The sequence below is a fragment of the Mus caroli genome, unplaced genomic scaffold (assembly GCF_978045245.1).
Source record: "Mus caroli unplaced genomic scaffold, Mus_caroli_1 scaffold_7, whole genome shotgun sequence".
In the NCBI taxonomy this organism is placed as follows: domain Eukaryota; kingdom Metazoa; phylum Chordata; class Mammalia; order Rodentia; family Muridae; genus Mus; species Mus caroli.
In genome coordinates this window covers 131906898-131922863 of record NW_028227262.1, presented here as the reverse complement: position 1 = coordinate 131922863, position 15966 = coordinate 131906898, and the positions used below count along the sequence as shown (strand labels likewise).

General features: G+C 43.5%; 1 protein-coding gene across 3 annotated transcripts in view; it reads left to right on the top strand.

Annotated features, from left to right (window-relative positions):
• The first annotated feature begins 12986 nt into the window (after positions 1-12986).
• Positions 12987-15966, top strand: part of St7 (suppression of tumorigenicity 7) — a 240051-nt gene continuing 237071 nt past the window's right edge. For 2 of the 3 annotated variants that reach the window (XM_085840808.1, XM_029478333.2), the window contains exon 1: positions 12987-13606. In XM_085840808.1, the coding sequence (XP_085696934.1) occupies positions 13456-13606 (151 nt within the window). In that variant the 5' untranslated portion in view covers positions 12987-13455. The remainder of the gene's footprint in view (positions 13607-15966) is intronic. The other variant, XM_021164295.3, reaches the window with a different exon arrangement.

Below are 15966 nucleotides of genomic sequence, written 5' to 3'. Positions count from 1 at the left end.
CTAGAGTTCCCAGGAAATAGACTTCGATCACACAGACAGGATGCATTTTAACCAGCAGAGTGTGCTGCTGAGGAGGGGAGCACCCCAGAGGGGATTTCTGTGGGCCATTGCCAGTGAAATGATGAAGACTTGAGGGTAAAGTGTAACTTGCAGAGGAGGATGTGTCATGTCGGTGATACGTTCTGTTCTAGGGGGGTCGAATGATTTCCTTCTGTAAATGTTGGGATTTTCTAAAAGATCAATAGAGGATGGATACATGGTACCTGTCCAAACTTGTTTTAGAACTAGCTGTCCCAATTGGCAGCATTGCTATTGCTGTACAAGAACTTGGTACTAATGAACTAAGCTAATATGTAAATTCTCTGTATCACTAATCCCTAAAGTGAGGTGCAGTGCTAAACTTCATGCCTGTGTTCATGTTTTCATTATCTACGTAATTATTTTTGTGTGCTTCATGTATTTGGTGTTTTGTAACATATTAACTTCTATGTAAAGGAATTTTAATCCAGCAACCTGGCTGCTCTGGCAAGGGTGACATCCAAAGACCTTCTAGGTCTGTGTAATCCAGCTGGAATACAGGCACACATTTAATCCAAGAGACAGAGGCAAGCAGATCTCTGAGTTCAAGGCCAGTTTAGCATAGAGCAAGTTTCAGGTAAAGAAAAGCTTAGGTCCAGGCATGGTGGTACATGCTTTTAATGCCATCACTCAGGAGACACAGGCATACAGAGCTTTGAGTTCATTCAGGCCAGTTGAGTTCAGTGAGTCAGCTGGGCGTCAGTGCAGCGAGTGCCATGCAGCGAGTGCAGTGAGTGCAGTGCAGCGAGTGCAGTGCAGTGCAGTGAGTGCGTGTGGTGCAGTGCACTGGGGTTGAGTTCCTTCCTGAGTGCATGCAGGTCAGTGCAGGTCAACAGAGGCAGTTGAAGCCAGAGAATAAGATGGAGACAGGAGATTGCAAAAAATTGCCAGAGTCAGTTTAAAGCCAAACAGAGGAATTCAGTAAGAAGTTGAGAGAAGCCAGATTGAACCAGTCCTTTGGAAAGGAGTTTGAACCAGAATAGCTGAGCTGAACCAGCCAGATAGAGTTCTGAAAGAGCCAAAAGGGTGAACTTATTCCGCAGTGAGCCTCAGATACAACAATTACATAAGGTGAATAAAAGTTACTTTTACAATTATAATCGAAACAGTATGGGTACTTTGGAAGTGACTTTGAATCACTTTTTCTTGCTGGCCAAAATTATATAACATATATATGTATCAAGTATATAGTATATATGTATAAGTATATAGTGTATATATATATATACATATATACTATATGTATATATGTATACTATATATGTATAGTATATATAGTATATAGTATATATGTATCAAGATTACATAGTAGCTATATAATTCCATCTTTTCTTTTCTTTTCTTTTCTTTTCTTTTCTTTTCTTTCTTTTCTTTTCTTTTCTTCCCTCAAATTCTTTCATATACCCACCTGCCCTCTTTCAAGTTTACAGCCTCTTTTTCTTTAATTGTCTGTGTGTGTACATGTGTGTATGTGTATTCCTAATTATGTAAACACAGCATGCTCAGCCCATTTCATGTTAGTTTCATGTATGTTTTCAGAGCTGACCATTTGGTTTTGGATAATCAATTGGTATCCTCTTTCCTGGGGAAGACTGTTTCTCCCTCCCAGTCTCTTGCTGTCCAAAATTTGAAAACCAATTTTGCCTATTTATTTAATGCCAGAGCGCTCCTATTAATTACAATTAAAGTCTCAGCATATGTACTTTATTCTGAATTTACTTTTTTGTCTTTTTCCACCTGTGACTTTTTGGAACTGAAGAGTTTTGTTAACATGGCATTCTTAACTTCTGTGAAGAATACTTTGCTCAAGGTTTTGAGTCTGTTTCCCAGACTTCAAACAAACAAACAAACAAACAAACAAATAAAACAAAGCAAAACCGTATCTCACTGTACAGCTGTGTTTGCCATGGTGGTTTTTTATGCAGTCCAGGGAGGTCTCAAGTTTCCAACATCCCTCCTGCACAGGCCACCCACGGCCTGGGCTTAGAGCTTTGTACCACCATGCCCATTGCGTATAGCTTTTTATCAACCCTGTTCTTACTGCCATTACATTCATATGCCTTAGATCACCTTAGACCACAAGTCTGATGAGGATCCCAGAAGTCATAGCTCTTAGTTAGTTGCACCCATGGCACATTTTTCAACACACGTCTTGTCACTAAGCTACCCAAGTCTCTTTCCTCTCTCGAGTCTTAATAAAGCGATGAAGCGATGAACAAGCAGGGCTCCTTTTCCTCCCTTGGCAGGAGATACGTGCTCTTGTGATTTTTTACTAGAGACATGCAATATACTTATGACTTTTTGCCCTGACTTGTATATTAGAATTTGTGACCTTATTAAAGTTTAGCACATGTCCCAGGCCGCCTAAGATATATCTGGAAATGTGTCAGATGGATTGTTTTATTTGATGGCTTTGCTATTTAGTATCAAATGGTACTTGAAAGAATAACTTCAAGTTGACATAAATTATGTTTTCATAACTAGCTGAGGACATCATATTTGGAAAGTAGACAAGAGCTGGGCATAGTGGTGAATGCCTTTAATCCCAGGGGACAGACAGAATGCTATGAGTTCCAGGCCAGCCAGGGCTACATAGCAAAACCCTGTCTCAAACAAACAAAAGCAGACAAGAGAAAGAAAGAAAGAAAGTCCCAAGGTGGCTGAGGAAAGAAAATCCACCAGGAGGTAAAAAAATAAACTTCATCATGCCTCCAGAGTTAGCTTAAAAGTTGAAAGAAAGAAAGCTCAGAGATCATTTAGCCCAACAGTGGGGTTTTCCCAAACATGAGATTTGCAGTTTTACAACTGGGAAAGCCTCAGGAAAACAGATTCCTCTTCTTCCAAAAGCCCCTTTGACAAGGTAATACAGGCAATTTGGGGTTCTAATATAACAGGTGAGGCTGAGTGGTTGGTTCTGTCTCTATTAGAATGCTCTCAATAATGGAAAACTGTTGAAGTCTCCCCCCCTCCCCCCATAGCATAGCTGTAGCCATTTTGTTCCATGCCTGCCAGCTATTTCATATTGCTGCTGTAACATACCTGCCAGTTACTGACACACACACAAAATTAACTTGACTTACAGCATGGTCATTCCAATCACATCCCCTGTTATGTTCTGTATGAGGTGTGTTAATCTTAACAAATTCCATGATGCTTTCCGAAGAACCCATCAAGTTAAAGGTCAATATAAATTAAGTATTACATCTAAAATAGCTTGAATCAGAGTCGACTACTGGGCAACCCTTCCTGCACCTGCGTATGAGCTTGTTGTGGTTTTGTGGGGTTTTATTCCTTTATAAGCCTGCCCTGAGGACAGACTGGTACCACAATCATGCACCTGAGTCCTTTTTGTGACCCTGAACATTCAGTCTTGGGGCGTGTGTTTAATAAACTATTCTTGCTTAACCGAGATCAGTGCTTGAGATGGTTTGCATATGCTTGGCCCAGGAAGTGGCACTATTAGGAAGTGCAGCCTTGTTGGAGTAAGTGTATCGCTGTGGGTGTGGGCTTTGGTCTACAAAGTGAGTTCCAGGATAAGCCAGGGCTATACAGAGAAACGCTGTCTCAAAACAAAACAAAACAAAACAGACTCTCGCTCTAGCTTCCTGGAAGCCAGTCTTCTCCTATATGCCTTTGGATGGAGACGTAGAACTCTCAGCTCCTCCAGGGCCACATCTGCCTGGATGCTGCCATTCTCCCACTTTGATGAAAATGGACCTAACCTCTGAACCTGTAAGCCAGCCCCAGTTAAATGTTGTCCTTATAAGAGTTGCCTTGGCCATGGTGTCTGTTCACAGCAGCAAACCCCTGAGGCAGTGTTTGTATGGTTTGTGTGGTGATTTCTGAACCTCAACGTTTGGTGTGTTTCTGTTGCATGTGTCTTCAAACTGAATTCTCTGTGTGTGTGTGTGTGTGTGTGTGTGTGTGTGTGTCTGATGTTTGTTGTCCTCCTGGATCACTCTGTGCCTTACTATTGTTATTTTTACAGTCTTTCACTGAACCTGAAAATAGACCGACCAGTCTATCCTAATCCTGAGCTCCCAGACTGCCTGTCTCTGACCCCCCCCCCTCCATACCCCACTTCCACCCACTGCTGTGGTTATTGTGCATTGCTGGCCCAGTTGTTTATATGGTTGCTAGGAGTCCAAGCTGCAGTTCTCACGCTTGTGTAGCATCTCTATCTTGCTCTTTCAGCTCCAGTGTCTCTATGCTGTGAAGATCTATTGGGTCCTTCATTTTGGTTTGTTTGTTTTCTTTCCTTTTCTTGGTTGTTGTTGTTGTTGTTGTTGTGGCCCCGGAGACAGAGCTTCTCTGTGTAGCCCTGGCTGTCCTGGAACTCGCTCTGTAGACCAAGCTGTCATAGAACTCAGATCCTCCTGCCTCTGCATCCCAAGTGCTGGGATTAAAGGCTTGTGTTGCCACTACCAGGCTTATTTTGTTTTTCTTTTCTTTTCATTTTTAAATATTTTTTATTAATTTATTGTCTCACTTATTACATCTCAACTGCAGTCTTCCATCCCTCCTTCCCTCCCAGTCCCTCATCCCTCCTCTCTACCCATCTATCTACTCATCAACCACTCACCACCACCCCTCCTCCCGAGAAAAGGGCAGGCTGGGAAGGGATCGCAACCAAACATGGCATATCAAGTTGCAATATGACTAGGCACCTCCTCTCACATCAAAGCTGGACAAGGTAACCCAGTAGGAGGGAAAGGGTCTCCAAAGCAGGCAAAGGCATCAGAAACAGCTCTCTGCCCCATACTCCCTCTGTTATAGGACTCACAGGAGTTTCATAAAACATCAAATAACACATATGCAGTGGGCCTAGTTAGACCCATGCAGGCTCCCTGGTTGTGTCTGTTTAATCTCAGTGAGCCTCTAGGAGTCCACGTTTGTTGATTCTGTCTCCTTGACCCTTCTGGGACAAGGATGAGAACAGGAAGGTCCTTCTTACCTGAAACCACACAGGCTTCTATTTGCTTGATGTTTGTTTGTTTGTTTGTTTATTTATTTATTCTGTGTTTTCTGGAGACAGGGTTTTTTTGATGTAGTCCCAGCTGTCCTGGAACTCTGTAGTCCAGGCTGGCCTAGGTCCCCCTGCCTCTGCTTCCCAAGTCCTGTGATAAAAGGCAGGCACCACCACCGCCGCCTAAGGCCTTCTATTAAGTACATAAGACATTCTTGTTGAGAGATCAAGAAATCAAGCCACAACCTTATCCTTCACTACCCTCCAACTCAATATACTCACTCATTTCTGTTCAGTGTGCCATACTTTGGCTAGCTCTGTGGAATGATGTAAGGGAGGAACTTAGGCCAGTGAATGATCTTGTAACAAATGCTTCTTAGCCAGGGCGCACATATCTGTAACTCCAGCACTTGAAAGTTAAAGAAAGATCTTGAGTTGCAAAACAAATGTCTCTTTTTCTGAAGTAAAGGTGTATTAAATAATGCATATAAGAAACAGGCATGCAGACAATTAAATCTAGACTATAGAAGATTACCTGGTCTAGTTTGTCCAAGCCATACTTGACAAGTCAGTTCAAACTGGCTTGTTTTATATGACATCTTTAGTTCACACTTGTTACAAGCGACAAAATTGTACTTTAAACTGATATTGTGCTGATAATTTTAAGGGGGACAGAAAAGCTGAAGGAAAGTCACAACTTCAGTTATAACACATGGTCAGTAACTTCCATTCTAGACAAAGACACAGAACCCATTGTAGTTAAGTACGCATTCAGCATTCAGTTTAGCTACTGTGCAATGGCATTGAAATACAGGATATAATGGAAGCCCGGGGGAGTTTTCTGGTGCAATATGGGAAAGAGACGTAACAATTAGTACTAGAAGTGCAGTTAACTTAGGTAGTGTGAAGTCCCAGTATTGATTACTTTCCTGAAATGTGCTTTTTAAAGATCTCTTTTTATTTATATATACGGGTCTGTGTGTTTGTGTATGTGTATGCTCATATGTGTGTGTAGGTGCCTTTGGAGGCCAGTAGAGGGTGCAATATCCCTTCAAGTTGGAGTTGTAGGCAGTTTTGAGTTGTCGGATGTGAGGTGGGAAGTGAACGCAGGACTCCCTATGAGAGCAGTAAATGCCTCTAACTAGTGAACCATCATCTTCCCAGCCTAAAAAGAACTCTGAAACAAAAAGCAATGTGACTTGCCCATGCCTCTACTTTATAAGAATAGGGTACCGATGAGCATAAAATTTCCACTGAAATTTACTTGCCTAAATTTAGCCTTCCATACTAGAAGTGAAACCAAACCAAATCTAACCCACAAAGTATAAGCCAGTACACCTTAGCTAAAGTAATAGAGCCAATTTGCAGAAATTAAACAATAAATGGTGTGTTGGTGAAAACAGACGTGAGCTTTCACCACAGCTATGAGGTTTTTAAAAAACAGCTGATAATTCTCTAACATTAGTCTAATCTGCTGTCTGACTTTTCAGTGTAAAATATCACTGAATTAGGTATTTACGTCTGTCAGATGTACGTGAATTTGAAACCTAAAGGTTCTGCCTGTAATTCTGGCTCTTGAAACTGGAGTCAGTTTTAGACCAAAATTATGCAGTTTTAAAATAAAGCAACAAAATCAAGGCAGTTGGTGATATTTCACATACCTACTGTATTTTTGCAAAGGATATTTAGGTATCGAGTTATTTCTGTGGATAAAGGAGATCTCCGCCAAGCTAGATGACCTTAATCTGATACTTAGAGCCTGTGTGGCAGGAACAAAGAACTAACTCCTACAAGCTGTGCTCTAACCTACAACACACACACACACACACACACACACACGCACTCACATACAAATACATTTTAAGTGAAATTCAAAAATTGGATTAGGGGACTGGAGAGATGGCTCAGCAGTTAAGAGCACTGACTGCTCTTCCGAAGGTTCTGAGTTCAAATCCCAGCAACCACATGGTGGCTCACAACCATCCGTAATGAGATCTGACTCCCTCTCCTGGTGTGTCTGAAGACAGCTACAGTGTACTTACATATAAAATAAATAATAAATAAAATCTTTAAAAAAACAAACAAACAAAAAAACCAAAAATTGGATTAGAAGTTTTATACTAAAGAAAGAATATAAATTTAAAAATATTGGGTATGCAACAAGCAGCTAAAAGAGTCAGATGCAGATATTTGCACCCAACCAATGGACAGAAGCAGCTGACCCCTGTTGTTGAATTAGGGAAGGCTGAAAGAAGCTGAGGAAAAGGGCAACCCTGTAGAAGGTCTAGCAGTCTCAATTAATCTGGACTCCTGAGATCTCTTGAACACTGGACCACCAAACAGGCAGCATACACAAGCTGATATGAGGCGCCCAACACACACAGTAGAGGACTTCCCAGTCTGTGTTCATTCACAAATGAGGCACCTAACCTTCAAGAGACTGGAGGCGCCAGGGGGTTTAGAGGTCAGATGGGGTGGGGGATGGGGACATCCACGTGGAGATGGAGGGGCAGGAGGTATGGGATGTGGAACAGTTGGAGGGTGGACGGTGGGGTGGTCCACCCTCCAACTGTTCCACATCTGTTTTTATTAAAAAAAAAACTTGGGTCTGAGTATCAAGAATAAAACATGATCATACTAAAAATACAGTGTTTACAGAGCAATGCAAACACTGATCTGTATCTTCCCAAGAATAGTGAGAGATTCAGCATTCAACAGAAAAAGACAGAACACGTGAAGAATGTGGTCTTGTTTCAGAAGTAACAGATGTGCCAGAATGTCAGAGGATTAATCTGATTCCTTAGTGAGTGAGTGAGTGAGTGAGTGAGTGAGTGAGTGAGTGAGTGAGTGAGAGAGTGTGTATACGTGTGTGTGTGGGTGTGTGTTGCATTCCACTCATCTGACTTCCTTTTCTGATTATGTTTTTAGTGTGTAAAGGAGAAGACTGTGTTGACTTCCCTATTTCTTTTTTGTAGAATTTCATGGTATGATTTTCTCCTTGAAAATGAGGAACCACCCAGAATTGGCAGTAATAGATTTCTAGGAAGCAAATGGAGTTTATTGCCTTCCTAATACTTCTGATTGTTCTGGAATGGCTTGTGCTATTGCTGTGAGAATGATTCTGCTTATATAGAAGCCACCTATGTAACAGAAGAGGCCGACTAGTTAGTCCCACATTTTAAAACAAACAAGGAATTCCAATTCCAATGATTGTTTCTGATTATTGACTTGTCTATGATAAACTTTGCATAGAAACTGCCGCCTTTGTTAGAGGTGGGGAAACAAATGGTAACAAGGACAGCTCATCATGAAATTTCTGGGAATCACTCATGCACTGTTCGACATTACACATATATCAGTTATAAACACACATTCTTCTTTATGTACAGGATTGTGCACTAAGGGTGTTCTTCTCCCCAGGCCTATGCTACCTGAAAAATCCTTTTGGCTACATATGGACAGCTGAAATTTCATCTCTTTAATACTCTATGAAAGATGAAGTTGTGGGGCGTGGTGGCGCACGCCTTTAATCCCAGCACTCGGGAGGCAGAGACAGGCAGATTTCTGAATTCGAGGCCAGCCTGGTCTACAAAGTGAGTTCCAGGACAGCCAAGGCTACACAGAGAAACCCTGTCTCAAAAACCCAAAAAAACCAAACCAAACAAACAAAAAAACCAACCCCCTCAAAACAACAAACAAACAAACAAAAAACAAATATAAAAAATAAAAAAGAAGGGGGCTGGTGAGATGGCTCAGTGGGTAAGAGCACCTGACTGCTCTTCCAAAGGTCCAGAGTTCTAATCCCAGCAACCACATGGTGGCTCACAACCATCCGTAACGAGATCTGGCGCCCTCTTCTGGAGTGTCTGAAGACAGCTACAGTGTACTTACATGTAATAAATAAATAAATCTTTAAAAAAAAAAAGATGAAGTTGGCTTGAAGTAGTTTTTGTTCTAAAGACAAAATTGGAGCTCTAGTTATTGAATTTTATGTAAGTCACTAAATAAGAATAGCCATTTATGTATATTGTTACTTATAAATTTATGACATCCACCAACTAATTCATAAGCTCTACTAATGAACATGGTTGAGATTTTTCAAAGCAAAACAAAAAGTCAAAAAAAAATTATTCCTGGTGTTTAAAGCTTAGATTGAACTCTGAAAATAACTTATAAAAATAGACTTTAAAACAAAGTACACAGTTTAAAAAGGTTATGGCATAGATACTCTCAAATGCCACCTGTAAAATAAATAAAAGATCTACTTTAAAAGAAGTTTTGAAGCTCTTGGTAAAAAACATTGATTTCTTATTCCATTTAAAACTAAGTACAGGATTCAAAAGGGTTATAGCCTAGATACTATCAAATACCATTTAAAAGATAAATAAAAGAGATCTACTTTAAAAGAACTTTCAGAGCTCTTTGCTATGAGTATTGGCTTCTTACTCCACTCAAATATTTCATCAATGCAACATATGTTTTGGGCTGGGGAAATGGCTCAGTTGGAAAACGTGTGTGTCTTGCAAGCATGAGGACTTCAATTCAATATCCATAAAAATCTAATCAAAGCAAGGCATGGTGTTATGTGCTTGTCATCCTGGCACTGGAGAAACCTGTAGGAGGACCGACCAGCAGTCTCAATTAATCTGCACCCCCGAGATCTCTCGGACACTGGACTTACAAGGCTACTTACAAAGGGAAGTGTTTACTTTGACTACTTAGAGTTTCAGCAGGCTGGAGTCCACGACGGTCAAGTGAAGGCATGGTGGCAGACAGTCAAGTGTTCATATCTTGATATGCAAGCAGGAGGTAGAGAGGCTCACTGGGATGGCTTTAATCATCTTTTCAAAGTCTGCCCTTGTTGACACACCTCCTCAAGGCCACAACTCCTAATCCTTCCCAAATAGAGCCATTCTTTTATTATTATTATTATTATTATTATTATTATTTTATTTATTTATTTTTTTGAGACAGGGTTCCCTGGCTGTCCTGGAACTCACTCTGTAGACCAGGCTGGTGGAAACTCAGAAATCTGCCTGCCTCTGCCTCCCAAGTGCTGGGATTAAAGGCGTGCATCACCACTGCTGGGCAATAAGGGCTATTCTTACTCAAACTACCGTAGGAATGATAACCAAGTTGTCCTCTCGCCTCCACATGCACATGCATTATCCATGTATCACCATCGCACAACTTTGTTATTGTGCAAGCATCATAGAGTACTTACACTGAAGTGGCTACAATGTCGCTCTACAATAGTCTGCAATGACTAACATTGTATATGAGGTCCAATCATTTTCCCAAGCCTTGCTATACAGTGCATGCCTGTATTTAAATCAGTCTAAGAAGAATTTAGGAATATGTTGTTTTAACACAATTCCCAAGGGTCACTTAACTCATGTTATCTAATTCAGATATGACTACGCCCATAGTACAAACATTCAAAGAAGCTTACCATAAAGGGAAACCCATTAGATCTTAAAATTGAGCTTTGAGTTAAATCTGTTTGCTAGGAATGGGAATGTAAGGTTATTTGTAAATGGAAGATCTTGCTTCTCTCTTGGTAGGATAGAATTTTCATTCCTTTACATGACCTTGAGTGTATATTGAATGCCATGTGACAAACAGTACTGTATGTGCTAGGAGGTGAGGGAAACTAAAATTAACCACAAGTTGCTTCACACTAACGGCCCTAGTTTACTGGCAGAGAGAAAAGCGTGGCGTGCGCAGGTCATAGCACTATTGGTATATATTTCATTCAGTCTATACCAGGTCCCTTTGGAATAGGCACAAAGGAATCCACAGTACAGATGAATAAACTGTGTAGCTCAAGGACCATTAGCAACTTGCAAGAAGCACCCCACTAGTGAATGGCAAAATCATGAATAAAGCCCTATACCTAGTAGGCCTATGCTGTACCAGCCCACTACCAGCCTCCTGGTGCTGCATCTTTCAGAAAAGGATGAGTGGTGTGGTGGTCTGATGGAATTGGTGTGTCAAAAGAGGTTGTACATCAATGGAATCTCTGAAAAATCTGCTAATAGGAACATGTTGCCTGGCTGGGAAGGGCAGCCAGAGAAATATATGACGGGTAGTATGGAGCAGGAGGGCAAAAGTGCCCAGCAAAATACTATATACCATCTATATATCATTGTTTAGATAGATGATGATGAGGTGGTGGTAGTAAAATTGGTGGTAGGAGCCCACTACATAGTTCCTTCTAGGTAACAATCAGGCTGTAACTAAAGGCCAGTGCTTGGGGAGACACAGAGGTGATCTGAGTCTTGATGTCGTAAGGCCCAGTATAGAATGGAGAAGAGAAAGGAGAGGAAGGAGAGGTTGGTTGACTGGGGAATTAGCTTATAAAGAATATAGTATGAGAAGTTCCATGAGGGTCTTGGAGAACCAGAGAGTAGGTAGCGCAGCTCAGGCTAATTTCAAAGAATGACCCATGGTAGGGAAGGGGAGCCTAGATTACAACCTACAGTTGGAGTCTGGAGGCCTGAGGGTGGCACTGGTCCAAGTCCTGGAGCCTAAAGCCTGGAGTTCTCATGGCCAAGGTCAACAGAAGAAGAGGTCAAAACGCCTCTTCTATGGTAGAAGGTGAGTACATTCTCTCTAGTTCGATGGTCTCCAGGTTCTTGAATGGTACTCACACACGCTGAAGATGAACATTCCCCATCAAATGTGCTCACACTCACTTCTCAGTCTCTTCTGGAAAGACCCTCGCAGGCAATCCCCAAACCACTCCTTAGTGCAATTGAGTTTGCCACCTGGAACTGTCATAAACAGGCCCCCACATCTACAAATTAACTCAGCCTGTTTTACTATGGAAGAAACTACAAGTCCTTGTAGGAGCAGAAAGGTGTAACGCCTCTCCACACCCACTGTAAGGGCCGCAGCCAACACTCCCATATAACAGGATGCAAAAGAAAGGCATGATAAATGAAGCCTGAAAGAATTTGAGAAACCTCTTTTCGTTCAGGTAATAACGTGAAGGTGACAGGCTGAGGGGAAAGGTCTCGCAAAGCCGGCATGTCCACATTCTTGGCCTCTCCCTAACATTCTTTCTTCTGGAGGTTTATGAGGTAGAGTGTCCTGGAATTAGGGGCTTCAAGGGAGGAGGGGAAAAGGAGAAAGGATCCATCTTTCCAGGTTTTATAGTTTAGTCTGAGGGAGATGCATTCTGATTTCTACAATGCACCTTGAAGTAGGGGAATTTTGGTTTCCGGGAGCTGGCTTTGCTTTGGGGGACACACAAGGTATGAAAAAAGGACAGGAGCTCAGAGACACCTTGCTTCTGAGACCTTTCCAATTCCCTTCCATTCAAGGCAGCCAGCACGCCAGCACAAGGTGTCCCATTTTGAGCTTAATCATGAGCAATATAAAAATTATAATAAGGTAAGCTGTTCAGTGATGAATTTTAATGTCTTGGTTATAGTTGGAAAAGCCCTGCGTTTGCTTCATTTAACATTGAATACATTAAAAGTCAAGAAACAGACTAGGAGATAGCCTTGTGTAAAATATGCTATTTTATTCAACCGTGGGAAAAATGCTCATAATGTGGTTTTATTTTTATTCATTTTTCATTAGGTTCAGATGAAGTACGCCAAAGTTAAACTAGGGAATTGCTTACATGTTAAAAACAAAAATCAAAACGAGTAAAGACTTGTTTGAATGGCGATCACTTGGAAAATAGGAAGAAAAAGAAATACGTATGTTGTCAGTTTTTCTGGAAAACCCTTCACCGTGCTGTTTGGGAAAAACAAAACAAAACAAAACAAATAACAGAAGCTAGCACAAAGGGAAACAAAATTTCCCTTCAGGCCTACTGAGCAGGAGTGCATCTTTTCTAGCTCGTCTGGATTTCATTGATACCTTTTAGCTCTCCAGTCCTGCGAGAAACAGCTTTAAGACTCCTGGAAATCTTGTTTACGTCCTGGAAACCTTGATTGCAACCGAATTCTGACTCCACTTTAAGGTAGACCTAGCAACGCTTTGGGCCTCAGTTTCCCTCCGCCTATCACCCCAGGACCTGGCAACTGTTGCAGGCTCTCCCCGAGACCTTACAAAGTGTGTGGAGCACGCCCGGCTCTCGGAAGCGCACGACACCCGCGAGCTGTTACGTCAGTGGTTCCCTCGGCGGCGCCCGGGCTGTCCTCCTAAAATACTAGTAGAAGAAGTATAAATGGCCCGGGAGGGTGCAGGGACCGGGCCCACGTGACCGCTCCACGAAGGCCACCGGCGGGGGCTCCGAGCGCAGGCCGCGCGCTTTCCCGCCGCATCCGGGCGCCGGGCGAGCTCGGGGGACGCCGGGCCCTGGCGGCGGCGGCGGCGGCTCGAGCCGTGCCTCGGGCGGGTGAATCATCCCGGCCCACAGCGAGCGCCGCGGCGGCCCGCAGCAGCGCCGGAAGATGGCCGAGGCGGGCGCGGGCTTCCTGGAGCAGCTCAAGTCCTGCATCGTGTGGTCGTGGACCTATCTGTGGACCGTGTGGTTCTTCCTCGTGCTCTTCCTGGTCTACATCCTGAGGGTGCCCCTGAGGATCAACGACAACCTGAGCACAGGTCAGGCCCGGCCCGGCCCGGCCCGGCCCGGCTCCGCTCGGCCGCCCCTCCCCCGCCCCGGGAAAGTTAGTGCAAAGTCGCGCGGCGGGGTCGCGGCCGGCGGGGACGCGCGCTCCGGGACCCGCCGCCTCAGGTGGCCGCCGCAGTCCCGCGGCCTTCGCGAGTCCCACCCCCACCTCCGCGCGCGGAGTGTCCCCTTACGTCCCCGCGAGTCCCCGCCGAGCCCCGGGAGCTCGCGAGTCTCGCCGGCGCTCGAGCGTCCGAACCGCGCCGAGGAGGCAGGTCCTGCTCCGGGCTGCGCCGCCAGGGCCCACGCGTGGCTCGGGCCGAGGGCGCGCGCGAGTGGAGAGAGCCTTGTCCCGGAGGGTGTCGCTGTGGTGTGGACGGGGAGGGCATGTCCGTAGGTCTCTCTAGGAGCGTGGATGACGTGTCAGGTCACCCAACGGAATGTCGAGGGGACACGCGGACCGCGCGCGGGGAATCTGGAATGTCTGACGTCCCCAGCTGAAGTTGTCCTGTTCTCGGCTGAGCCCTCTCTAAAGCGCGCGGGGCTAAACAAGTGTGCATGTGGTGACTGTGATCCTGATAAACTTGCAGCAGGCCTCCCCAGATGTTAAAAACCAAGGAGGGCAAACTCAGGCTAAGGACACCCCAGAGACAATTCAGAAACAAAATGCACTTTGAAGGAAGGCTTACAGCCCTTTCAGTCTGCAAATTTTATTGCACACTACGCTGGGAAGTCTTTACAGTTCTGACTTATTTACAGACATAGATACACATTCACATATATCTGTCTTCTGTTATTTTAATTTGCATGGTCTACAATACCAAGGTTGGAAATGAATTTCCTATGACCGTAACTGGGAATGGGGGACCGGTGGGAAGTGGACTCTTTTAGATGCTTGCCACAATGTACTCATTTTGTTTAACATTATAAACCTCCTTGAATGTGAACCTGTTGCTGACTATGTTAGCTTCATAGTATCCTTTGGATGGTCTCTTTGGGAGGCAGACAGAATTCTGCACATAGAATCAGCTCATCCTAACGTAGAGGATGCTAAGCTGTTTGGCTCTGATTATTCCGAAGATCCCACTTTTCTTTTTTTTAAATCTGTTAGCGTGACTGCTTGTCACATTGTCATATTATTGTGTTCCTTGCCTTAGGACAGACATTCTCAACCTGTGGGTCGTGACCCATTTGGAGCTTGCATATCAGATATCCTGCATGTCAGATATATTCATTATGAGTAGCAAAATCACAATTACAAAGTAGCAAGAAAAAAGAAAATAGTTTTATGGTCGGTGGGTCACCACAACGTTCAGAACTGTACTAAAGGGTCACAACATTTAGAAGGCTTAGAACTACTGCTTTAGGGTTAGTTTTTTTTTCTTGTGACTCTGGTGACTAGAGAATAGATTCTAGTCTCAAAGACCCGTCCTTTAAACAAACTTGAATCTTTATCACCAATTTGTAGGAAGGTACTTCCAAATTTTTTCCTTCCAGAAAATTTGTTGTAGAAGTTTTAAAAACTTGAATTTTGCATAATATAGTTATATTTATTTCAGAACACGTCTCTATTTCTCATTTCCTTAAAGGAGGTTAAATAGTCATCCAAACAGAATTATATGCAAGGCACAGAGGCCACACACTAACACTTTAGACAGAACAGACAGGAAGGATTAAGAAGAGAGATGATTTTTTAGGAAGAGAGTTGGGATCTCCCCCAGCCCCAAGCAACACTAGACTTGACATTTCTCACAGGTAGTTTGCACAGGGACCTTTCTAATTGAGATTTTCAGCATAGGATGGGCCAGGCTGTGGCTTGTTCCTTCCTAGGGTTTTTTCTCTGTGGTGCGGGGCCTCAGTTTGTCCTGGAGAGTTTTGTGCATATTCTTGTCATAAAGGGGGATGAGAAGAGAAGCGCGTGGAGAGTATTCATCTTTCTGCTATTTCTGTGAGAATGTAGTAGATGAGGAAGGGATTTAGCACCGCTCTTGATATAGCCAAGAATGGCGGTGAGCCACCGCAGCCGGGACTAGGTTTTTCAAAAGGCAGTGTGAGACATTGGATGGCATTTTTCTTCCCTTTTAAGAAAAAAGTGAGAAGTTCTTGTAGGAAGACGGCCAGAGACTCCTGTCAACGTATTTCCCTCCTTTTCTTGCCAAATTCTCTTTCCCATGGAAACAACTTTCTATAATGAAAGAACTTGCTGGCTGGCTTGCACAGCTCCAAGTAACCGCCCTCCAGTGGTCAAGCCTGTCTTTGCAGGGAACTCTCTAAATGGGGTCCAGTCCAACCCAACTCTCTCTCTCTCTCTCTCTCTCTCCTCCACTCCTCCCCCTCCCCTCCTCTTCTCTCC